Genomic DNA, 24,947 nt, shown 5'->3' with positions numbered 1-24,947 from the left:
AAAGGGCTTCCCTTATACCACATTCTCCTCTGCCAACTACCACAGCAAATCTGTCGTCCAACCTGGATGAATTCTGATGATGTCTGACATACCGCCGCCCGTGTTGGAATCACTGCTTATGAGGCACTCTTGGAGAGCCTTTATGTTCCAGCATGCATGGTGCCCAGGGGATGCAGGAAGCCAGCAGACCTAGCAGGCAAAGAATAGTTGGAATCAGAACATGAGCGTTTCCTAAAATATCAAAAGCACATCTCAATGTCCCAAAACCTTTGGGGAAGAGGGAAAGCTCACAGAGATATTATGTCCAGTACTGAACAGGAGGCACTGTGAGGGCACTGCGTATGATTTGGCTCAGTTTGAAGGAAAAGCCCATGTCAAACAGCAGGGATGCTGTTTGCCTGCAGGTTGTCCAATACTGGGTGTGGTCAGTTCACCTTGAGCAACCAATTGCAGAGGTACGGGAAGAAAAAGATCCCCGACCTCTACAGATGTGCCTCAACCACCTCCATCACCTTGATGAATACCTGAGGTGCAGCTGTAAGACCAAACGGGAGGACAGCAGATTAGTAGCAGATGGAACAGCAGGGATGCTTTTGCCTGCAGGTTGCCCAGCACTATATGCAGCGGATTCACCTTGCAAATACAAAAAGATGATGGACTGAGTGCTGAAACCCTTCAACCACTCACCCCCAGATAAAGATATCTGGGTTTAATCCATTGTTATTTTGCTCACTATGCCACCCCAGTTTGAACCCAGCCTTGTGCAAATCAGTCTCGACCCTGCTCCTCATGGGAACAGCTCAGCCTGAATTGCCAGACCAGGTCCTTCCTGGACCGGAAACAAGCATCCTGGGACCGGGTTCGGGTTATTACCCCTCATCAGCCAGGCTAGCTTGAATCTAGTGGCACAGCGAGCAATGGACCCAATTCTGGGTATACCCTTGGCCACTTAGGGCAAACATAGCAAACACAACAAGATGATGGACGGAGCGCTGAAACTTTTTGCAGATTCACTTTTAGCAACCAATTATTGAGGTACAGGAATATTGAAATCCCAGACATCCACAGATGTGCCTCCACTACTGCCATCACCATGGTATATACCCAATGTCAGACCAAACTGGAGGACTACAAACTGGTAGTGGGTGGTACCTACCATGAATCATATGTTCCTGTTGTGTGACTGCACGTTTGGTATGTAAAAAATATGCATCCTGAAAGTCGAGGGACACCATTCAATCTTCCATTGCTATGTACCTGAGTCAGGGACAGCATATTTAATGTTTCCCATTGAAGGTAACATTTAAAAAGCCTGAGGTCTTGGATCAGACACAGGCCGCCGTCCTTTTTGGGAACAAGGAGTAGCACCCCTTCCCAATTTCCTGCTCAGGCGAGAACTCCACTGCTCCTTCTTCAATCTATTTTAAGATTTCTTATACAACAATAGTACAGAGTGTTACCCATTGTCATTAATGAAATAGTAGGGTGTTATAGAAATAGAAATCAATACACACTGTCATGTTATTTAGTGTTTAACAGTAAAAGAGTAAATAACTTGTGTATTGATTTTCTATTTGGAAACCAATAGGAGGTAATCAGGACCAGGTAGGTATTGGGTCAGGCATAATAACTATAGCTGTGGAGTCGAACACAACCAGCAGCCAGGCTTCTGCAGCAGTAAGTGGCAAAGTTACAAAGGGGGATTGGCAATATATTAGTGAATGGAGATGGCAGTTATCTGGGGGGTGCCAAAACATCAGTAAACACCCTCTGCTTCGTAAACCAAGTAGGGTTCCAAGATGACAAGGTCCATCTGTCATGAGAGATGGAGGGCTGGTCCCTGACAGGTAAGCATGGTAACAGCACCAGTGAAAGGCCTGATCCTGTAATTTTGCTTAATTCGCTCAAAGTGATGCAGCAACTCTGGTGCCACGAACTAGTGAATGAGCATTGCAAGTACTCTTGACAGCAAACAATTGAAAGACAGTCAAAGTGCCAGTGCCGGATTAAAGGCTGTGGAGGCCCCTAGGCAGTCGAAATTTGGGCACCCCCTCGCAAATTATCTCCTAATACGTTTTTCATTTTACCAACCAACAATTTAAAAAAAAAATGTTAGTACACAAAACTAAACATTAACAAATATTAATGTTATTAAACACAAATTAATTGGAAACAATTTAAGAATGCTTGATTGTAATTTTCTTTCAAGATCAAATCAATATTATTTTGAACAGTTGTCGCAGGCCGCTATAAAGTGGGGCCCATGAGCCGGTGTCTACTTTGTCTATTTGGTAATCCGGAACTGCAATGTTTTAAGAGTGCACAGAGACAAGCACACACATTCCGTATATGAAGAGAGGCAACCTACATGTGGAATATCTTGCAGCTTCACCTCTAATGTGACCATGACAGCTGCAATCTAGAGAGTGCATCAGGTTGACTGATGAGACACTAGAAAGACCTAAAAATGAGCACGGTGTAGCTTAACATCAGAGTCAGTGGGTTTGAAGGATAATCGGGCACAGCTTCCCAGCAAAGGGGATTCGAAGAAACCTCAATAAATTTAAGAACATCTTGGGCCAGTTATGTTAAGTCAACTTGGTTACTTTTATTCCTTGTTTTAGGTGTGATGCATCACAGAGTATGAAATGAGTTGTTTGGTAGTCGAACATAGAATATGGGCAATAAAATTGACCAGAGTGGTGATGGTAGGGGTATAGGGGTTGGGGGAAGATACACGAAAAAGCATTGTTTTGTGCGCTTAAGATTGTTTATTCACAGTGTGAACTTGAACTTGCACAATTGAACAGACTATACGAAGAAACAAAAAAAGAGTAACACATTGAATTATCTTTTAAGGAGCATGCAATCCACTAATGGATGAACGAATACTGTTGCGGCCATGTCCATATTGTAAGACAGTGATTTTTTTATTTTGCTTAAACAACAATAGTTTTGTGCCAATAACTACATTGTTATTTTTCAGTAACAACTGTTGCAGTATTTAATATTTTAAAGTAATCTAAAAGTCAACGAATTAAGCTTGCAGCAGGGTAAAACACATGTAATAAATAAATAGGATAACTGAAATTATTTAATGTTTTTCTAACAATCCATTATTTCAAGAGAAGTTTGATCCATGCCAGGAATCTGTCTCTGGATGAAATTGGATTCACAGATCCTTCCTCGTGTTTGCTTGTGGATTCATCCTCTTTCCGTTTCGCTTCCATTAGAGCCTCGTAGGTCTTCTCTGCTTTGACAATTTCTTTGTCTGCACTAAAATGAACCATTTGCCAGTTTAAAAGAGGAACAATCAGATTAAAGTCATTAATTCGTTTGTTAAGCTTTTTAATGTCTTCTCTGAACTCTTCACAGCTTTGGTTCCAGAATTTTAGTTTTTGTGATGTCAATGGGTCGCTGTATTTCTTTCTGGCGTCCACTATCTCTTTTCTTAGTTTTTCAATTGTTTCTCGTATTTCTTTTTGCATCATGATCCACTCAGGCTGGTATCCATTGTCCATCAGGATTCTATTCAGGTTATGAGTCATCGGATCGGCGTGTGGGCAATATGAAAATTTGTCCAATGGCTTCCCTCTACCGCTAAGGTTATCAAAATCTCCCTTGGCCATGGACTCCTGAATAAGGTCCTCCACCAAACGTTCAATGGCTTGAGTTATTTTGACCTTTTTGCTACTTTTAATATCTTTGGCAACCATGGCATTCTCGGCATACTGGCTCTCGAGTTTCTGTTTTCTGAAGTCCATCACTAGTTCAGAAGCTCGATCTACTCGAAACTGTAAATATTGCCTTTCTCGCTGGCTTGGCGTACCAAAACCAATGCCCTCATAACTTAAGTATTGCCGGTGCTGTGGAGCTTTGTACTTCAATTTATCATCTTCTTCATCTGGCTCAATGCCTGGTTTTGCAGACTTGGTCATGTCGGTAATCACAGCTCTATATGCTTCTTCTATCTGCACAAACATGTTGGCATCAGCCGTGGCAGAGCCGCTATCTGGATGATATTTTTTGGCAAGGATACAATATGAATTTCTTACATCTTCTAGAGAACATCCTTCGTCAACATTGAGTAGACAATAGTAATCTTTCAAGCTCTTCTTCGAGGCATACATTGATAGCAATCTACAAGCAGCTGTATACTGGCCAGGAAGTATGTGAATTTTGTAAAGAATACTCATTGAAGATGCAAATGCAGGGTACCCGGAGCATGATGTCATTTTAATGCAGAGGCAATTCATTATTAAAATTCCTTGATAAAGAGAGTGCCCACCTATAAAATTAAAGAAAAAGAATTTGCATTAGCTAAAGAAAAACAATGCATTTCTGTCTGATCTCTCTAGTTAAAAGGCAGATCCAGTTCTGAATATTTTTAAATGCTGAATGTACTTGTTGGCATGACCAACAAAGACTTTTTAGCGGGTTAAAATGAGATGTCAAAATCCTTTATTTGCTATGTCTGCTGTCATGGTCTAAGGTGAGGTTGTCATTCTAATACACGTGTCTCTAAAAATTTAAAAATCACATCATCCTACTCATATTGATCTGAAATGAGGGAGGGATGAGGTCTTTGGGTTTAGAAGAGCATGTATAGTAGAGCAAAATGCAATTTTTATGAACATGTTTGCACAGATTTTCCTTTGCTAGAAATCGAGGCTCACAAAACATAACTCAGCAAAACAATCCTTTTAAGTAGCAGGATATTTCCATTCAAAGAAAGTTTCAGAGAACTCGATTCAACCAGGATGCTGGTGTGCCTGGAAATAATTGCAAAGACTGGAATGGGAGAAAATAGTGACGTAGGTGTGTTTCAGGAAGCATAAAAGTTACACCGAAGCCTAGATTTTAAACAAACATACACACAAAATTTAAACTTAGAGATATGATGCCATTTTCTTGTGAAGAAATTATATCACAGGATGCAAAACATTGTATAGGCGAACACCATACAGTCCAGTCTTAGTTTGGACTGAGACCGGACCATGGCAGATCTGGAGGGAGGGCCACGTATGCTTCTATGCCCAGCAACTTCCTTTTTTATTATTTCCCAGGTGTGCCCATACAGCCACTTCACATTAAGATCTTACATCTTAAAATGTAGTAAGGGGCATGACTGAGGTGCTGTCACCCAGTCGCAGTGAGCAGGGGTGGCTGGTGGATTCTAAAAGTGGTGGGGATATGAATAAGCGAGCAACCAAGTCGAAACTGAAGGAAGGTCTTCAATGGTTTTTCTTGTGTGAAAATTCAGGGGAAAAATTGTTCATTCTAAAGTTTAAGTATCAAGCAGTCTTACTACAAAAACTGAAAAATGGGATCAAATGGTGTATTTTACAGCTGTCTCCGACACTTCAATACTTAATATTTCATGCCGCTGGTATCTCAATGGCCATCTTAAGCTACGCTTCCCTGAAGCCCACATTAATACCAGTGGCTAGCCCTGTACATTGCCCTTTATAAGATGGTACTCTGTTGCTTTTGCCTCTAGGCCACAGTTGTCAGCAAATATACGCAACACTGCTAAACTATCAACTCACATCACTCCTTACATTACAATGACTTGTAACCTTGGACAAGTAAGAAATCCCTCACTGGCTGCTGCCTGGAAAGGATGAAGCGCATTTAAAAAATAGTTGAAATCCTGGCATAACCTTGCATTCACACAAATAGATGGCATGAAGTACTGCTGTATTATCGGAGCAGGCTAACCACCACCCAACTCTGCCATGCCATACACTGCTGCCTGCCATTAAAACCAATGTCAGCCTAATTTTAATGGAATACAGAAAAACATTAACAGCAACGTGAATTAACAACAGTTGGCTCATAATTTAGAGTTCTCCTGCAATAAACACCGCTGTTTGTTATAATCTCTGTTTCCATTCAGTAAATGATTTAGTAAATCAAATGGTGGGGCCTCAAAGAATCTTTTCATTGACTGCTATTTTTCCCCAAAGAGTAAAGGACACTTGTAACAAAACAGACAAAGATTTGATCAAAGTCAACATATGGCAAGTAAAGTTCCACTCACCAAGCATCTGTGGAACTACAAAAAGCCCCACCCCAGCCCCATGGCACTGTCTGAGGTAGTCAGAGGGAGGGGGGACTGATCTGGGCTGCGAAAAATCTGCTGTTCCAGCAGCCCTGCATTTTAGACCAAGTGTCCCCCATGGCAAAACACATGTTTGAATCTGACATGCAGAAAGAGAAGTTATCACTTTCTTATCAGCACAAGCAGTAGCAGCTCGCACAGGTAAGAATGGTGGGGCAGGGGGCGCGCAGGGTGGGGGAAGTTGACAGACGACGGGTTAAGTAATATTAAATAAACCACTTACCTTGCACTCGCGGCATCGGCGAGTCGAAGGAAAGTACCCTTTATGTATGATCACTCCCCAAAGTTGGAGTGATGCTGCTGGTTTTCCGACTCTGAATTACACTGGGCTCTGCTGACTGGATCCCAGTTCATGTGCTCTGACCCCTCAAAATGTATGTGCCATTGGCTAACACGTGATTGGCACATTTAATTTACCTATAAGTCCCTCGTATATGGTACAAAGTGTACCCAGGGCTTGTACGTTAAATATCACTAGTGGGCTGCAGCACGTACTGTGCCACCACTGTAGTGACAAAGTGGAAACATGGCTCTAGGTCTGCCGCTGCAGGGTTGTCGGTCAGCTCTTAAACTTCCAACCAGACATGCTGAAATAAACCCTTTTGCCAAGTCCAAGCCTTTCTTTTTAATATTTATAAGTCACCCCTAAGGTAGGCCTTAGCAGCCAATGAAGGATAGGTTTCTTTTATGCTTTACATACCCAGAGTATGTAAAATAAAGCTTAGAATAAAGCTGTACTTGACTTGACTACCCTGACAGTGAAAACTTGCGATTGTCATTTTCACTGTAGGAAGGCTGGTTGGCCCATTGGCTAACATGAGGTTACACTAGCCCAACCACTAAGTGCTAACTTCCATTTGGGATCACGAAATATAGTACTTCAGGGTATCAAATTAATTATTACATTAAGCTTGACTTATTGCTGGAGTCAGATCTTAGGTAACTTTTAATATATACTTTTAATATAAAGGTGCTTTTGCAACTTCCTTGCTTCAAAGTTCTACTAGCGTTTCTAATTCACTACAGCAGTTGTCACTGAGACAGCCTTCTGCCCTCCTACAGCAGGTGTGAACGGTTCTCAGGAAAGGGGAATGAAAATCTTGTTGGTGGGAGGAGGTGCAACCACTGAGGGGCAGGTTGGTCAGAGGGCTGTGCCTGCAGATGGGCGAGCTTCAAAGGATCAGCAGCCTATCAAAGGGCAAATGCAAGTCACACTTTAGCTTGGCCTCTCCTTTGTGCAGGTAGACATGCTGACATCTCATCCAGAGAGGGAAAACCTGTTGCAAAACCGGTTTTCCAGGGGGGTGCTCATTATACTGGGCACACCTTAGGGGAGTGATCAAAGCTCTGACAAAAGGAAGGAAAAGTCTGACATCTTGGATTTGGGCAGAGAGATGCACTGTGAGCTGTTTTAGTGCCAATCTCCCAGGAAATTCTAGAACAGCTGGGAGGGTTGATCCATGGACATTTTAACCCCATTGGTTAGGGAGTCCTACCCACCCAAAAACTAGAATTTGGCATAAAATTGGACTCCTGGCTTAAGAGCTTCAGAATACTGCTGGACTCAGAAAGAACAGAAGAAGGACTGCATCTGCTGATCCTGAGGACCTCAAAAAGAAAGGCTGCCCCAAGAAAGACTGCACATGATGAATGAAGACAGGGTGACACAAATAAGTGCTACTCCTGCTGTTGAACCCGTGGAGAGAGACCCCAACAGCTGGACCTGCTCCCACTTGTGCCAAACCACCAGCACCTGCTCCGACTTGTGCAGATGACCAGTGATTGGACTCCAAGGGCTAGTTGGCTAGCCTTTTGTTAAGTTTCAGGGACACAACAGCGAAAAAAACACAGTACCTTCATAGTGCCCAGCTGACCAGTTGCCACTGGGCTTGGACTCTGCTGGTGTAGCCTGTGAGATCGGTTACTGGCCGCCAAGATGTACCCCTCAAAGTCCTGGATCCTTGTCTGATGGTAGAGTGCACTCTTTCTCCCCATAGAACTTGCGAGATAGTTTTTTTTGGCACAGAATCAGAGACTTATACCCTACAGCTACTTGCTATTTCCTAGGTAGCCTCGAAAGCCATTGAGAGCCACGGCTCCCACCGGACTGCTGGACTTCGCCTTTCTGTCAATGTCGAACCAAATGCTGGACTCAAGCAGCAGAGGTCCACACCAGCAAGCCTAGGTAAAAGTAAGCAGGGACCAGCTAGGCTCCGGCATCTAACCCGCACTCCGTTGTGATCGTCCTGAAACTTTGACTTTGGCCTCGACCCTTGCATTTGAGGCTCATTGCCTACCGCTACAAGTGAAAATCAGTGATTTACAAAACTGTTTGCATGAACTGCAGCGATTTATGAAAACCTTGCAAAAATCTTAACTCCTGACCCCTTCAACAGTCATTTTTGGTGTCTATTTAAAGATAAATATGGCGGATCTCCGGCAGCCTGAAATGAATCCTCATTAGAATCCTGCCCTTCAATCCACCATCTACAGTTCACTAATGGTGCCGTTCAATTCCTGCGGCACGCTAGCATCATAAACGCTGTTTCTGCTGAGCAAAGAGGCGCACAGCGGTGTAGAAACTGGAAGAAGCGAGATGGGGCACAGACACCCAAAATGGTGGCTGGGACGAGCTAATCAAGGAACGCCGCCTCCCGTCAGAAGAGGACCCCGGGTGCTGAGCTCCCAGCCCCACTACATGAACTATCGAGGGCACGAGCTGCGCTGAGAGGCGACAGGAGCAGGCAGCCGAGGACTCAACTCGCATCTAGAGGGGCACAATAGTCTGAGCCCCACCTGTGTGCAGGAGAGATGGACTGCGCACTGGAGAGTGGGGGTGCGCGAGGCCGCATCCCCCCGCTGGGGTAGAAATAGAACCCCGGAGTGTGTATCTGGCCGGGCGCGGGCTGGACCGGGGGTGAGGTGCGGCCCCCGCTGCTGGCAGAGTTGGAACGACGAGGCGACTGATTTGTCTCCGGCGCTGTCTGAAGCCCAGGCACATGTCTGTATGCAGGCCAGAGGGAGGAGGGGTGATCCACCTGTCTCCCACACTCCTTTGTCTGCGGATGTATTGCAGCCCTCCACCGTTGTTTCTCACGGTTTCCCTTGTGCTGGCATGGATAATATCTGAGGGCCCTTAATTTAGTTTCTTATCTCCTTCAGTCTGGTGGCGGTCGTCCAGGGAGTCACCCCTGCCGCGCGGGGTCGCCTCCCAGGGCCCCCTGTACAAAGGAGACGCTGCGTTTAGTCCAGGAAAATAGAGGCACACACAACTGCGAAAGGATCTGGCCTCTCAGACCATACAGAACCCTGGTACTGATGATACGTAATAACACCCTGGCATCGCAGAGAAGCACCCAGTGATAGAAGAGGGCCATACTCCTTGTCAGACGACTTGCTACACACAGATGGAGGGAAGGGATAAATTGATAGATGGGATGGTGGCGACGGAGGAGACAGGGATAGTGGCAGTGACGAGTGGGCATAGACAATAAGAGGGGAGCTTGAGCCTGACGGTGCCCAACACCAACAAAATAGGGGAACCCCCTCCCCGGTCATTAGACTAGCTGCCCAAACGGTCTGAGCGGCGCCCATCGTCCGGGCCTACTACAAAGAACACAGAAGTGACAAATCGCCTCCCAGATTACCCAACTCATTCAACAGCACGATGGCAAGGGATAAAGAACCCGAAACTGGACAAGTATATACAAATGCTTCCCCAGCTGCCGGAAACAGAGGGAGAACCCCTGGTACCATCGGATAATACAACCATCCTCTAAGCGATCCACCCCTCAAGAAACGCCATTAAGGGCAAAGTATCAGAAATAAGGTCAGAAGTGTCCCTCCTAAGCCAAGATATGCGTAACATCGCTGAAAGGGTGGCTCAAACTGAAACTCGCATCTCGGAGGTGGAAGACACGTCCCACAAGCTGCACTCAGACGTCAATGACCTGAAGGCAACTATGAGAGAGGTAGCATGGAAGGTGGATGACGCGGAAAACAGAGCACGCAGAAACAACCTGGTTCATAGGGCTCCCAGAGGGTGCGGAGGGCTAGAACCCGGTGATGTTCTTGATGTCGTGGCTGTGGGACTCCCTTACAACGGCCACATTTTCACCCTGTTTTATTATTGTACGGGCCAATAGGATGCCCAATACGAGACCGCTACCTGGTGCCCTTCAGCGACCATTAATAGCAAGGTTCTTGAATTTTCAAGATAGAGACACAATTCTCAGAGAGTCACGACGCACATGGGAACTTGTAACGCCAAGATAATGATTTTCCCCGATTACTCAAAGGAAGTGCAGAAGATAAGGTAAACATTCAACTCAGTAAAGGCCAAGCTGAGAGCAATGCAGGTCCAATATATGCTCTTCTTCCCTGCCAAGCTCAAAGGTATTTTCCATGGCACCTCACAATTCTTTCAAATCCCAGAAGAGGCATAGGCCTGGATAGAGGAGCGCCCTCCACTACGACTGGAAACAAGGACCAGAGGATCACAATGCAGGAAGTAACAGAGCAGTCGGAGCACAAACCGCAGAGGGTTAAAAGAGGCGTCTGCTCACGAGAGGGCTCAGAAGGAGAATGGATACCCCACTGAGGGGAACACCACACGCTCCAGAGACATAGATAAGCTCGGATTCGACGAAGACTCTACCAAGGCCCGGGCCAGCAAGAAGCAGGCAAGCCAGCGGGAAAGCACCCGCAAGGAACTCTCAGATAAGGAGTACCTTGCGGACACTTATAGTGACCATCCACCCCTTAAGAACATCAACCGTGTAGAATAGCAAGACACTGTGACTAGAAACCTAGAGAACACACACCAGCAACAAGACAAGAGTGGTGAAGAAGGCTGAAATACGGGCTGCATCAATGACAGATGAACTGTAGAACTGCTACAGAGCCCCCCAAGATGTTACTGTTCTCAGCGTTTCTGAGCTGAACATTTAATTTGAAGTTTATATCCTTTATTGAATTGATTAGGGGTTAGGGGGGTTTAAGGAGGGGGTGGGACTACAGACCTCTCAAGCGGTACTTGCACCAGGTTGCCATGTTGACAGTTCAGGGGACAGGCGTAGGAAGTGGGAGAGACTGGGGTGGGGGGGAGAGGTTAAGGGATCAAAGCTTTGTAGTTCAGTTTGTAAAACATGTTCCCCATACAGCAAGTAAGGTGTGCCGGAGTTTCCAGACAGGGACAGTGGGAAAGTGACAAGCAGGCAGCCCTGCCTGCGCACATCAGGATACATATGAGAAACGTACAGTGGTGAGACATTTACAGCACTGACATGGAATGTCAATGGGTTAGGAAGCAAGAATAAGAGGGGACTGGTCAAGAGACTTAAGCCCGACATTGTCTTTTTGCAGGAAACCCACTTGTTAGGTACACATTGTGCCTTTATTGGGAGGGGTTCATATACAACACTCGCTCATGCGGGATTCTCTCCAGGTGTGCGAGGAGTCACCATATGATTTAAGAAATCCCCTCCTCCCCCTTCCACACCACCAAGAGCTGGACGGATCCCAATAGGACCTTCGCTGCCGTCCAGGGGACCTGGGGAAGATGAGTGCTTATACTAATCAGTGTTTATGCCCCACCACGACTGCATCCCCAAACACTGCAGGCAATCGTTAGGATACTACTGGAATTAGGCCCCTCCACGCACGTCTTTGGGGGTGACTTTAATGATGTACCTGACCCAACCCTGGACCGCACAGTCTAGGGGACTGACTAACCTATGGCGGCGAAAACATCCATTAGACCGCACTTATTCCTATTTCTCTGGGGCACATAGAGTCTTCTCCAGACTCGACTATTTCTCTGGCCCGGCAAAGGAGACTGAGCTATATTTTTAAGAGAAAGAAGGCTCGGGAGCCTCAACTATCACTCTCTGGGAGGCCTATAAGACAGTGAACAGAGGTAGGGTGCAAGATGCAATAGTACAGATACGTAGGGACGAAACCCGCTAAGTAGAAACCCTAGAGGACAAGCTCCTGGAACTTAAGGGAAGCATTACTCCTTATACCAGGGCCACCCTCCTAAGACAAATAGCGGTCACACGCAGGGAGCTGAGGGTTCTAACAGAATGGGAGCTACAGACCCAAATCCAGGCCACACATCACAGACTCTACGAGTCAGGAGATAGAGCTGGGAGGCTGCTGGCCTGGCTGGGCAGGAGAGAAAGGGAGGCGAGCTGGCTGGCACAGAGCCAGGAGTCAGAAGAATGACATATAACCGCACACACCATAGCGGAAGCATTCGCACGCTTCTACACAAATTATATGCGGTTAGGCCACCAGCAGATGAAATACAGATAACAGAATATGTCATTAGTATAGATACCCCCACCTTGCAGCGAGAGGATAGGGAAGCCCTGGAGACAGAAATCACCCTAACTGAAGTGCAGGATGCCATAAATAGGCAAAAAAACAGGGAAGGCTCCTTGACCAAACGGGTTACCAGCGGAATTTTTCAAGCAAAATGCTAGCTTGCTGGCCTCTCATCTCCTAAACATGTTTCAGACGGCAGAAGAAGAGGGATCGCTGCGGTTAGACTTTTGCCAGGTCGCAGTGCTGGTCATACTAAAGCCGGGTAAATCCCCAGAGAACTGCAGATCCTACCACCCAATATCATGACTAATTAACAAAACAACGATCTTGGCATCTATCCTAGCGGCACGACTTTTAACGGTTATTATATCATTGATCCCCTGTGACCAATCAGGCTTTATGCCTGGCTGAGCTACGCGTTTTAATCTCTGTCGACTTGACAATATTCTAGACACAGTGAAGGACAGATCTACCCTGCAGATGCTCCTCTCATTGGATGCAGAGAGGGCCTTTGACACTGTCCACTGGCCTTTCATGAGACAAGTCCTGGTAAAGTTTGGATTTGGACGAGACTTCATGACCTAGGTGGAATTACTATACACCGGCCCTAGAGCTACTGTTGGGGTAAATAGGGCAAAATCGGCTGATTTCTCTATTCAAAGAGGAACCAGACAGGGCTGCCATTTATCTCCCCTAATTTTAGTGTCAGTTCTGGAGCCACTGGCCTATCTGATCAGGGCCCACCCAGAACTTAGAGGTTTCCAATACACTGGAGGTCATCTCACAGATGAGCGGATATCCCTCTATGCAGATGACATTCTGCCCTACATCACCAACCCTGACACTACACTTCCGCTGATACTACAACTAGTTAAGGAGTATGGCAAACATGCAGGATGCAACATCAACTGATGAAAGTTGAGGCTATACCCCGTTGGAGGTACTATAGACACACGCTTCATACCAGAACATTTACATATCACCAAAGAGGGTTTTACATATTTGGGGCTGTTTATTTCCATACATGAGGCTGACTGCCTCACTCACAACATTAAGCAAGTGCTGGCAGAATTCCGGGAAGAAGTTGGAAGATGGAGAAGGCTTCTCCTGACGCTGCTAGGGAGAGCGGCCATGTATAAAATGATAACGCTCCCCAAAATACTATATACACTCCAAAATACATACCATATGATCCGGGAGACTATTTTTAAGGCAAATAACGACGAACTTCGCTCCTTCTTATGGGATGGAGGCCACCCTAGAGCGGCACTGCAAACGTTGCAGAGCGGCCAATATAATGGGGGTATAGCCCTGCCGGATATCCAATCCTACTATCAGGCTGCACATTTAATGGTAATTAATGAATGGAGCCATACCCCTGGAGATCACCCCACATTTGCCCTGGAGGGACTCTAGTTCCGAGAACATACCAATCTTCACTATCTCTATTGGGGAGGGGGCAGGAACACAAGAGTTACTGCCTGCTACACAGAGGACGACAGAGGCCTGGAAGGGGGCAAAGCGTCAGATGAAATGGGACAAGAGACTAACTAAAGCCACTGTGGGAGGGTAGGCGTTTGTCTGAATTGGCAAAACTACAGGGCTTCAAGAAATGGAACACAGTCGGGATCACGGCCCTAGGCAACATGATCAAAGGGGTGGGCCTCATCACCTTCGAGGATCTCCAAGCCGAATATCAACTGTCAGATACGCAACAATATAAATATTTACATTTGCAACATGCTTGGAGGGCACAAAAACCTGACATTACAGATATCCCAGAATATGCACCACTAGAAGGTAGACTGTTGCAAAGGAAGATGCCCTCAAAGTCAGTCTCCTGGACATACAGAACCCTAATAAATATCATCCCTGACAGATTGTTACCCCTTAACATTCGCAGATGACACAATTCTGTTATCCCAAACCTCAAAGGACTTGCACAATCTCTTAAACTCACTAAATTAATATTGCATACTAAAGGGTCTGGAAATCAACCCAGTTAAAACAAAATATATGGCTATAAAAACCCCACAAATATTTTAAGAAGACCTGCTGAAGTTTTTTTTTGGCTGATGTTTAAAAATAAAAACAGTTAAAAGAAATATTTATATATTCCCTACCAAGAATTGACCCTGGATGGGAGTAATTATGATTACTGTTTGTGGGACTTAAGTATACTCATTTGCTTACCTTACTTGATTGTGTAATATATTTCCCCCTCTCCTTATCCCTCATGCTATAAATATCTCCCAACTCTGATTCTCAAGCCATTTAATGAAAGTAGTCAACAATTTTAAAATGTTCTTTATACTTTCCCCACCAGCATCTTCTATCCTTAGGCCTCGACTATTTCCACTGTATGTTCTTATTAATTTGTGACACCTCTTTGCCAATTGGCAGCAGATGTTTCTCAGAAGGAAAGATTGCAGGGAGTAGATATTGATCACAGACCTGCAAAAGGTGTGCATTCGGTTCCTGTGGTGTGATAAGTATGGCCTCATGCATCTAAAGACAATGTAAGACCGGGCGAAGTTGTATACCACCAAATACACGAAGAGGGCACAGATTTGTCACACATCGAGCTCCCATTCCAAGTCGAGGTCTGTCTCAATCCCAGTCTTTGGGCCGCTCCTGCGACTAATCAATTTCGTAGGATAGGATGTATAGGATACCACTTATACCCGAGGGTGTCAAGGCGCTGTAGCAGACAAAGAGGAGACAGAAAAGAAGCGCACAAACAACATTCTAGGATGAGAAAAGTCAGGTTTTCAGATTTTTTTTAAAGACCAGATACGATGCTTTAAGTCCTCCTGCAAATCTATGTCCAAACACAAGCATAAAAAAGTGAAGCAGGACTCAACTCAATCCTGGTGTTCTGGCTCCAAAGAGAAGACACTAGGGCGTCGCAATATAAATTGCACTCCTCTAAGATCACCGGCTACGGTATGAATTCCTCAGTTGGTCCTAATGCACCACCGCGGTCTTCTAAGAGGCCATGCTGCACATTTTCAGTGTGTTTCCGGGTCCCTCTGGCATGCCTTGGGGCCCCACAGTACTGGGAGGTCGCCGCCCGGCGCCATCTGTCCCTTAGGACTCATTTTCGGGTCAGTGCCGACTAAGTATGGACTTACACTCCAGCTCTACAACTGATGCTGTTTCCTGCCACCACAATGCCAGAGAATGATCCAGTGCATACACCCATGTCAGACCTCAAACTGACATCAGCCTAACCTTGACCGATTTCACATTGCAACATTTCTAAAGTGCAACTAGTCATCATGCAGCCTGACTCTAACCCTGTGCCTTTACTGCATTATAGCAATCAGCAGATGCGCCACTATCTTTTTGGTTCTGACCATGATTCTGTGCAAGAGCAGGGTGCATCCACGGATGTTGGTGATGGTGAGGGGGAGAGTTTGTTCCCCCCTCATTATACTGATAATACATTACACCTTGATATACAGAATGGCAGTCGGGTTTGATACCTCTACTGAGACAGAGCTTGACTCACCACATGTGCCACCCATGGATGAGAGTGCCTATTTAACAGTAGTGGTTCATAGGGCGTCTGAGGTATTAGAATTGTAACTGCCCTGACTGGCCTGTCACCTCTGGGTAGGGAAGTCAGCTGAGGGAGGTGGAGATCAGAGGACCCTTGTCTCCAGAGGAGGGTAAACTCCACATCAATCTGCTGGAGCTGTGGTCCTTATGTCTGGATCTAAAGGTCTTCCTGTTGTCCATCAAGGGGAGCATGGTGCAGGTTCTCACAAGGGACTCCTGTACACCTTTCTGCCTCTACCTCGTGTCCTGAATAACAGCGGGCAGGATTGTTTTAGACCGGTTGCAAACATGGGCGGAAGAACAAAATATTTTAAGCGATGTACAGTATGGTTTGAGATCTGGTTTAATTATTAACAAGCAGATTCTTAACCGTAGTATTTTAATTGGAAAGTATACACAGGCAAAAATGGGGAAATTTTGTTTGCCATTTGTTGACCTCACAGCAGCATTTGACTGTGCAATTCATAATAAGCTGTGGGGCGTTCTTAGTGATTTAAAGGTTGATCCCATTTTAATCCAGTTTTTAAGACAGCTATACTCTGGCGCTACAGCAAAAGTTTGTTACGGACTCAAGGGAGAGTGTACTGTGCCGTTTAAAGTTGAGAGGGGAGTGAGGCAAGGCTGTGTTTTGTCACCACTGCTGTTTACTCTGTACACAAATGCCCTGGAACAGGATTTGGTGTCAAACGCTGGGGATCCACCATATGTAATAAACGCCCGATAGTTTCCCTTCTCTACGCTGACGATGCGGTAATCATGGCACGTACCCAGATTGGTCTCTCACTTTTTATACAAGTTTTATGGACAACCTAGAACTAAAAATTAATGCAAAGAAAAGCTTCATTATGACCTGTGGTAGAGGGAAACATAAGAACAGAAGTTTTCAAGCCGGGGGAAGTAGGGTGGAATCTATCAGCTCCTTTTGTTACCTGGGTGTTCTTTTTAGCCGCACCAGGTCTTGGGCCCAAGCAATCAAGCCTCCTGTTTATGAAGTCAACCGCAGCCTTAATTAATTTTACAAAACAATTGGGGAAAAGGCCACCAGAAATCCTTTAAAAAATCTATCAAGCTAAATGCGCTAGTATAGCAGTGTTTGCGACAGGTATTTGGGGTTTTTATGACTGTGCACCAATTCAATATGTGGAAAATGCCTTCCTAAGATTCATATTGGCAGTCCCGGCCAGTGCTCCAGTTTTTAATTGCCATAGTGAATTAGAAGTACCATACATCTCTGACTTAATTATGGTACAACCGGTGCTGCTCTGGCATAGAATTTGGACCTCTGTTAGCACTGGTCTAAATAGGGAAATAATAACTGATGCAATGAAATTAGATAATGCCAACAAGATTCCCTGGTTGAAGTATGTAAGAAATGTTATGCAGGACATCAGCCGTCCAAAGTATTTTTTCCTACCCGGAAATATGAACTCTATTAATCGAAAGGAATTAAAAACAAATTGCATAACTCATCTGGAAGGAAATAGGGTAACACTGGAAATGAATAAACCTACGGTGGTTGAACTTCAATTAATTACCATAACATATAACATTTAAACATACTTGACATGTATATCGGGGGGATATGACAAGTTTATGTTAACACGTTTCAGATTTGGGACCTTCCACCGTTTGATCAGTCACCCAGATATTAATAACTGGTCAAGGGAACTTTGCCGATGTCCTTGTGATAACACTTCACCACAGACAACAATCCATGTAATTTTATTCTGCAAATTTGACAAAACTGAAAGGCGAAGATGGATAATACCGCTATTAAAACAGTTGGGATGGAGACAATGTCACCCCGCCTTTGTGTTTTTGCAGATGTTGGGAAATTGTTATTGTATAGGATCTATGCTGGGTTTTTTAAAAAGTGTACACAGAGCCAGAAAATCCCTAAATATTTGACTGCTGGATGTAAAACATGTGAGAGAAATACAGAGATGAAATGTAAAAGAAATAGTTATTGTTAAATGACATTTTTTTTCTATGAACTTGTACCTATCTAATGTGTTTTAATGTAATTTTTAGATGTGAGATGATATTTTAACTGTCTGCTTTTATGATTTTAATGCCGAAAATCGAATAAAGCTTGTCTTGAACTTAAATAACATCAACAATGAGCAGACCCAAGTCATCCTAATGCCCTTGATTGGGCAAGGAGAGTATGGTACCAGAACTTCTGTACATGAGCATCTGTCCTCCAATCAGGCTGCCACTTCACAAGAGGACTTAGCAAAAGGGCTGGGTCCTCCACCTGTATCTACCTAACTTACAGCTTTTTGCATGGAGATTGTATGACAGCAATTAACTGCATTCAACGTACCACCAGAAGTGGTGGATGCCATCCTCATCCGCAGATGCCCTTTCACAAAATCCACGTATCCTGGGCACTGGGAAAAATGTATAACCTGGTATGGTGTAAGCATTGTTTACCCCTTACAGGCAAAGCTGCTTTTGTTTGTTTTATCTCTATCCCAGCAAGGCCTTGCTGTGGGCACTATCAAAGGTCATTTGCAGGCCTGTTCTACATTTGCTGGACCAACTATCCTTTTTCTTATCACCTGTTATGATAAGATGTATTACCGGTTTGACACCCATTCTTCCATGCCATTTGTCCTGCCACAGTTGGATGGTAACTTGGTCTTGAGTTTCGTCACGTGTACACCCCTCGAGCTGATTCTGGACTCGCTGCATCTCTTTACCTGGAAGATGGTCTTTCTCATTGAGGTTACATCTAGGCTTGGGGGTGAAATTTCACTCTGCTTGCGGAGGTGCAGAGTTTTTTCCACTCTGCACAGCAGTGGAGTTCTGAAAAACTCCTCGCTTGCTCTTGCCAGCGTTGAGTTGGCGAGTGAGGAAAATTTTACTACGGACCACCTCCTGGCAAGATTTCCCAACGCGGGCAGTCGCGGATGGTCGCTTGAGAAACCTTCTGTTCTGGTTGAGGAAACTGCTCCTCGAGTGGAACATCTACTCAAGCAGCAGAAAGAAGCAGCACCCTCTTGCACTGCGCATGGTGCAGTTCACGCTGATGTTCCAGTGCTATAGATCAGCGCAAACGTCACAACCTAACGCACTCCGCCGCTTGCGGAACTCCACATCGGGCAGTGGAGTTTTTTGGTCACTTCGCAGAGTTTGGGCTAGCGAAAGTCAGCCCATGCCTAGTTACGTCAGCTTGTCACCTGAGTGAGCTTGAGGCTCTTTCAGTGAAAATGCCCAACAACACCTTTTTCCCCAGGGAAATTGGTGACGAGGACTTGGGCAGACTACTTACCAAAAGTTGTGAGTCCCTTCCATGTTGTGCAAACTATCACTCTACCACAATTCCTTACTCCACTAAACCCTCGACAGAGAGGAGGGAAGATACATTGGTTTTTACTCCAAAAGGGATTTAAGCTTTTACATAAACAGCACAAGGCTCATCAAGTGAAAGATCAATTTTTTGTGAGGTTGCCTGGAAGAAAGAAAGGGAAGGTTGAGCAGAAGAGGACATTAGTCCTCTGCACTGAGATCTGCTACACACTGATGAAGAAGAAACCACAGAAGGTCTGAGAGTCCATTCCACCATGGCTATGGCTGGTACCACTTTGTTGGTGTGAGGAGTGGGCTTTGGTTGATACATTCACGAAGTACTACTGCCTTGACAGCCAGATTGGCAGGAAGGACACTTTGCCTGCTCGGTTCAACAAAACTCTTTGGTTGAGACCACTCCACAGACCCTTCACCTTGGGGAGGTACTGCTTTGGTATCTAGTCTAAGGTGAGGAATCGGAGGTTCGAAGTAACCAACAGAAGAACAAGTTACTTATGCTCTTTTTTTGTGGATATTAACCACAGTTTCCTCACTGCCCTTTCACCTTCCCGTTCTGTGAAGTGGCCTCTTTTCTTTTTACATCTAAAAAGGTGCTTAGTTAGTAATTAACATACAGCTACCAACATTTTTTTTCTTAAAACACACTTTATTGGTTTTTCTTGGTTTCTCAAGTCATACATAGTGTTAGGTACTTGGTATACACAATTGTGATAGTATACCATGCATTATATCATGTACAAACATCAGTATTTAACCATTGGCAAGCAACTCATACCATTACGTGCATTATACATTACATAAGCATTCCTTGGGTGGCATCAAGAAAATAACTAGGCATGCTTGCAAGTGCATTTAACATCTCCTAAACTTCTAAAACACACAGCTACCAACAAGTGTTAACATTCTGCATCTGAGGAAGAGGAAAGGGTATATATAAGAAACTGAAGTTAGCTTGCTTGCTTATGTGCAGAACACAGGAGCACTGATATAAAACAATCTCCGGATCCAGCCTGGCGCTGAGTGGATATTCTAAGGCAAGGAATCTGGGGTTATACAGAGTTTCCACCAAAAAGAGTGTTACCGAAGGTAAATAATTGTTTGTTTCTTTATTAATAGAACTTCAGATTGAAACTGAACTATATATTAGTTCATAGAACTGGGCTATTTATTTATTCATGCGTTCAAGAGGTAAAGTTATTTATATTAATGTAAAAAAGTTGCTGAACTGGAGTATTTATATGAATATTTATTCAATGTTTTATTTTTAACTGCTAATGCTACTAACATTTGCATTGTTAATGTTTCACAGTATTTTTCACATCACATTGCTTTATATACATTTTTTAATTATTACCTATGTGAATTTTAGAAAAAAGCATAGGTAACTGTGTATAGCAGGTGTGAATGAGTGCTAAAGGAAATTTAGAGAATTCATTTGAGGCTTTCATTTACATGCACTTCGGTATTTGCATAGAAACGTGCCCTTGGTTTCATTGTTCTTATGTGGAAAGAAATGGACAGAACTTTCAGTAAAACCGCCCCAGAAGCCTGGAACTCTCTCCCCATCCAGCTCAGACTAGAGCCTGATCATGTGAAGTTCCGAAGACAGCTAAAAACTTGGCTCTTTTAGCCAGATGAGCTTACTCCACTTTCCTAGATCCGATGGACATGAGGTTCCTTTTGCCTGCCAGCGCTCTGAGACCTTCGGGTGATTTATGCGCGATACAAATGCAATAAAATGGAAATGGAAATGGCAAGGACTCAGGTTGAATTCTGTTCTAACTAGCTGAGAGAGTAAAACTGCCACTTTTGTATTAGATCCCCACTGCCAAGAACAAGTCAAATGAGTAGGTTATAGGTGGAGTTCAGAAGTGAGCTTCAGACTTAACTAGAGCTACATCCTGAGACTTAACTGATTCCATACATAGACTATTAACCCCTTCGTGGCTGATGACGAGCTGGGCTCGTCATGGTGCACACTGGTCGTGCGCTGATGACGAGCCCAGCTGGTCATGAGCCCCACCCTTGGGGGAAGCGCTGGCGCTCCCCCCGAGGGTCTTCGATTTTGCTGGCAAGTACGGGGATGGCAGCAGAAGAGTTTCTGCTGCCCCCCCCACGCCCCTCCCCATGGGAATCCCTGATGACGTCAGCGCGCACAGCGCACGCTGAGATCATCAGGGATTCCCAGGCTCTCGGGAAGCCATTTGCTTCCTGCGCGCCGAGGACAACTGTAGGTTTTTCGTGTCTGGGGGGGTTTGGGGCCGCAAAGAGGCATCAGGGGAGAGGAAAGAGATTTTCCTCTCCCCTGATGTCTCTTTGCAGGGCATTTCTGCCTCACGATCGCGCACAGCGTCGCGATCGTGCTGCGGAAATGCCCCCACTAGCACCAGGGATTTTAAATTTAGGTTATAGGAAGCGACCCCTTGGGCAAGGGTCGCTTCCAGGTGGGCTCACATTAACTTTTGGATTTTCTGCCCCCCCTGGGGGCAAATCGGACCGTTTTTTCGGCCGTTTTGCCCCCAGGGAGGGGGGGGGGGTAGAAATTCCCCACTAGCACCAGGGATTTGTATTTGGGCAATGTTTTTGTTTTGGAAGCGACCCCTTGGGTAAGGGTCGCTCCCAGGTGGCCAGTAATTGTGTTCATGATTTTCTGTCCCCCCTGGGGGCAAATCGGCCCTTTTTTTGGCCGTTTTGCCCCCAGGGGGGGCAGAAAATCCCCACTAGCACCAGGGAATTTAAATTTAGTTTTAGGAAGTGACCCCTTGGGCAAGGGTCGCTTCCAGGTGGGCTGTGATTATCTTTTTGATTTTCTGCCCCCCCTGGGGGCAAATCGGACCGTTTTTCGGCCGTTTTGCCCCCAGGGGGGGCAGAAATTCCCCACTTGCACCAGGGATTTGTATTGGGGCAAAGTTTATGTTTTGGAAGCGACCCCTTGGGCAAGGGTCGCTTCCTAGTGGCAAATAATTATGGTTTAGATTTTCTGCCCCCCCCCCCCCCCCCTTGGGGCAAATCGGCCCGTTTCTTTGGCAGAAAATCGCCACTAGCACCAGGGTTATTCTTTTTGCAAGGTTAATATTGACCCCTTGTGCAATGGTCACTTCCTGGAGGGGGCTTAATTTTTTATGTATATTTTCTGCCCCCCACCCCCTCCCCGGGGGCAAATAGGCCTTTTTTTTGCCCGTTTTGCCCCCGGGGGGGGGGGGGGGCAGAAAATGCTACTAGGCACCAGGGATTGTTTTTTTTGTAATGGCGGCTACCCCTTGGGCAAGGTTTGCTTCTTAGAGGGAACTTGTTTTAGGATTGTTTTTCTGCTTCACCCCCACCCCCCTGGGGGTGAATTGGCCCTTTTCTTTTCTGTTTTTTGGCCCTAGGAATTGAGTTTTGTAGTGTGTGGAAGAGAGCCCTTGGGCAAGGCTTGCTTCCAATGATGGTTATAATTTTGGTTGTTTTTTACTGGCCGCCTCCCTTGGTGCCAGTTGGTCTTTTTTTGGTCCTTACTGCCCCCGTGTGAGGGGGGTACTGTTAGGACCAAAAGACCGACTGGCACCAAAGGGGTTAGGCAGTAAAAAACTTTCAAAAAATTAACCAGTGTCTTGATGGAAAACCTCACCTAATCCCAATTGGTCTAAGCCCTATTTGATGGCCCATCTGGGCGAGTGTAAATTTGGGGGGCAAATTTGCGTGTTGTTTTTTTAATTGTTATATTGTTTGTGAAATGTGGTAGTAATTTTTTTTTCTTCTCTATTTTTGTCTTGTTCCAGGCTTTTGCTGTTTGGATTGTTGTAGGTTGCGGTTCTGTTACTGCTGGTTTTGCAGCTTGTGTAGTTGCATGTGCTTGGTAAGTGAATGTATTTTGTACTACTTTCCCTAGATGATTGTCTTTTTGAAAAAGGTGTACTTATAGCAGTTTGTGTGGCTCTGTGTTTTTTGTTTGTTTATTTTTTTTCAGCATTAGTGCTTGATGTGCACTTTGTTTTCTAATCTGTAATTTTTTTTTCTTTCTAGTGGGATATCATTTCTTTTTGCTGTGTCTCAGCAGAGTAGGTGCTGGTGAGTGTAGCTATATTTGGTAAGAGTGAAATTGTTTTGGATTGTATAGATCTTTGTGTGAAAGGCTTACCTTGTTTACTTCTTACTTTGCACAGTGTAGGTTGTTGTTCACTTGTGTGTGCAGTCTTCTTGCTTTGTAAGGATAATGGCTAGTCGCAGGATTACTGCTCAGCAGGTTCTTGGTTTGCTTTTTGAGTCTTCCTCTGACCATGGTTCAGAGACTGACTCCGATTCGGACCCAGAGGTAGGGGCAGAAGATTCAGGCAGTGAGTTTTCTCTTCGCATGAAATCATCGGATGATGAATCTTCTTCTAGTGCTGATGAAGTGCTTATGGTAGAGGAGGACATTGATGTGCCGGTAGTGGGCCAAGAGGCATCTGGGCTGCTGCCTAGGGCCGCAAGGTTTCCCTTTTTTTTACGTCGGCAAGAGACATGTGGGCTGCAGCCTGCGCCCAAAAGGCTTCACATTGCTGTGGTGCGCCAATAGGCATCTGGTGCTGTTCCTCTTCCTGTTGGTGTAGTGCAGCAAGAGGCATCTGGAGCTGTTAGGCTTCCCATTGGTGTAGAGCGGCAAGAGGCATCTGGGCCTGCTTGGTTTCCCGGTGGTGTAGTGCAGCAAGAAGCATCTCAGGCTGCTAGGCTTCCTGTTGGTGTAGTGCAGCAAGAGCCCTCTGGGGATGCTATGTTTTCTGTTGGTGTTGTGCAGCCAGAAGTATCTGTGGCTGTTAGGCTTCCCGTTTATGTACAGCAGCAAGAGGCTTCTGGGCTGCAGGCTGGGGTGGCTGCTCCTCCCGTTGATAGGGATGGCCTCTGGGTTCCCCCTGGCATGGTGCAGCCGGCATTGCCAGATTTCACTGGTGTTCCTGGGAGTAGAGTGAATACTGAGAATTTTCTGCCAATACATTTTTTTCAATTGTTTTTTGACGATGTGTTTTTGCAAGAGATTGTTGAGCAAACTAATTTGTATGCAGAACAGTTTTTGAGGGACAACAGTGCCAGACTTAAGCCCCATTCTAGAGCTACCCAGTGGACTCCCACAAATGTTGAAGAGATGAAGAAGTTTTTGGGATTAACTTTTTTGATGGGCTTGCTAAGGAAGCCATCAATGTCTTCATATTCATCTTGATGGCAACAGCTATATTTCCAGCAGTTATGAGTCGTGATCGGTATATGCTTCTTCTTCGGATGATGCATTTCGTTGATAATGGTTTAGCGTTGCCACGCGATCACCCCGATTGTGACCGTCTGTTTAAGATTCGGCCTGTCCTTGATCACTTTGTTGATCGTTTTTCTGAGATCTTTGCTCCTGGTAAAGAAATTGCAGTGGATGAGTCTTTGCTATTGTTCAAGGGCCGCTTGGTTTTTAGGCAATACATTCCTAGTAAGAGGGCACGCTATGGAATCAAACTGTATATGCTGTGTGACAGTGAGACTGGATATGTCTACAATTTCGGGGTGTACACTGGTAAGGAGTCCAGCATTAACCCCCCTGGTTGTCCTTCCACTTTTGGAGTGACTGAGAAAATTGTGTGGGAACTAGGTAGAGGATTATTTAACGAAGGCCACC

The 24,947-nt window shown here is 45.2% G+C and overlaps 1 protein-coding gene across 1 annotated transcript in view; it reads right to left on the bottom strand.

Annotated features, from left to right (window-relative positions):
• Positions 1-2,751: 2,751 nt before the first annotated feature.
• The window catches only part of DNAJC28 (DnaJ heat shock protein family (Hsp40) member C28), a 48,320-nt gene continuing 26,124 nt past the window's right edge, over positions 2,752-24,947 (bottom strand). Inside the window, exon 2 of the mRNA XM_078655958.1 lies at positions 2,752-4,288. Coding sequence (XP_078512084.1) covers positions 3,117-4,288 — 1,172 coding nt within the window. The 3' untranslated portion in view covers positions 2,752-3,116. The remainder of the gene's footprint in view (positions 4,289-24,947) is intronic.

The sequence above is a fragment of the Lissotriton helveticus genome, chromosome 8, assembly GCF_964261635.1.
Source record: "Lissotriton helveticus chromosome 8, aLisHel1.1, whole genome shotgun sequence".
NCBI lineage: Eukaryota > Metazoa > Chordata > Amphibia > Caudata > Salamandridae > Lissotriton > Lissotriton helveticus.
The sequence above is the reverse complement of the archived record's forward strand: the minus strand, read 5'-3'. Positions and strand labels throughout refer to the sequence as shown.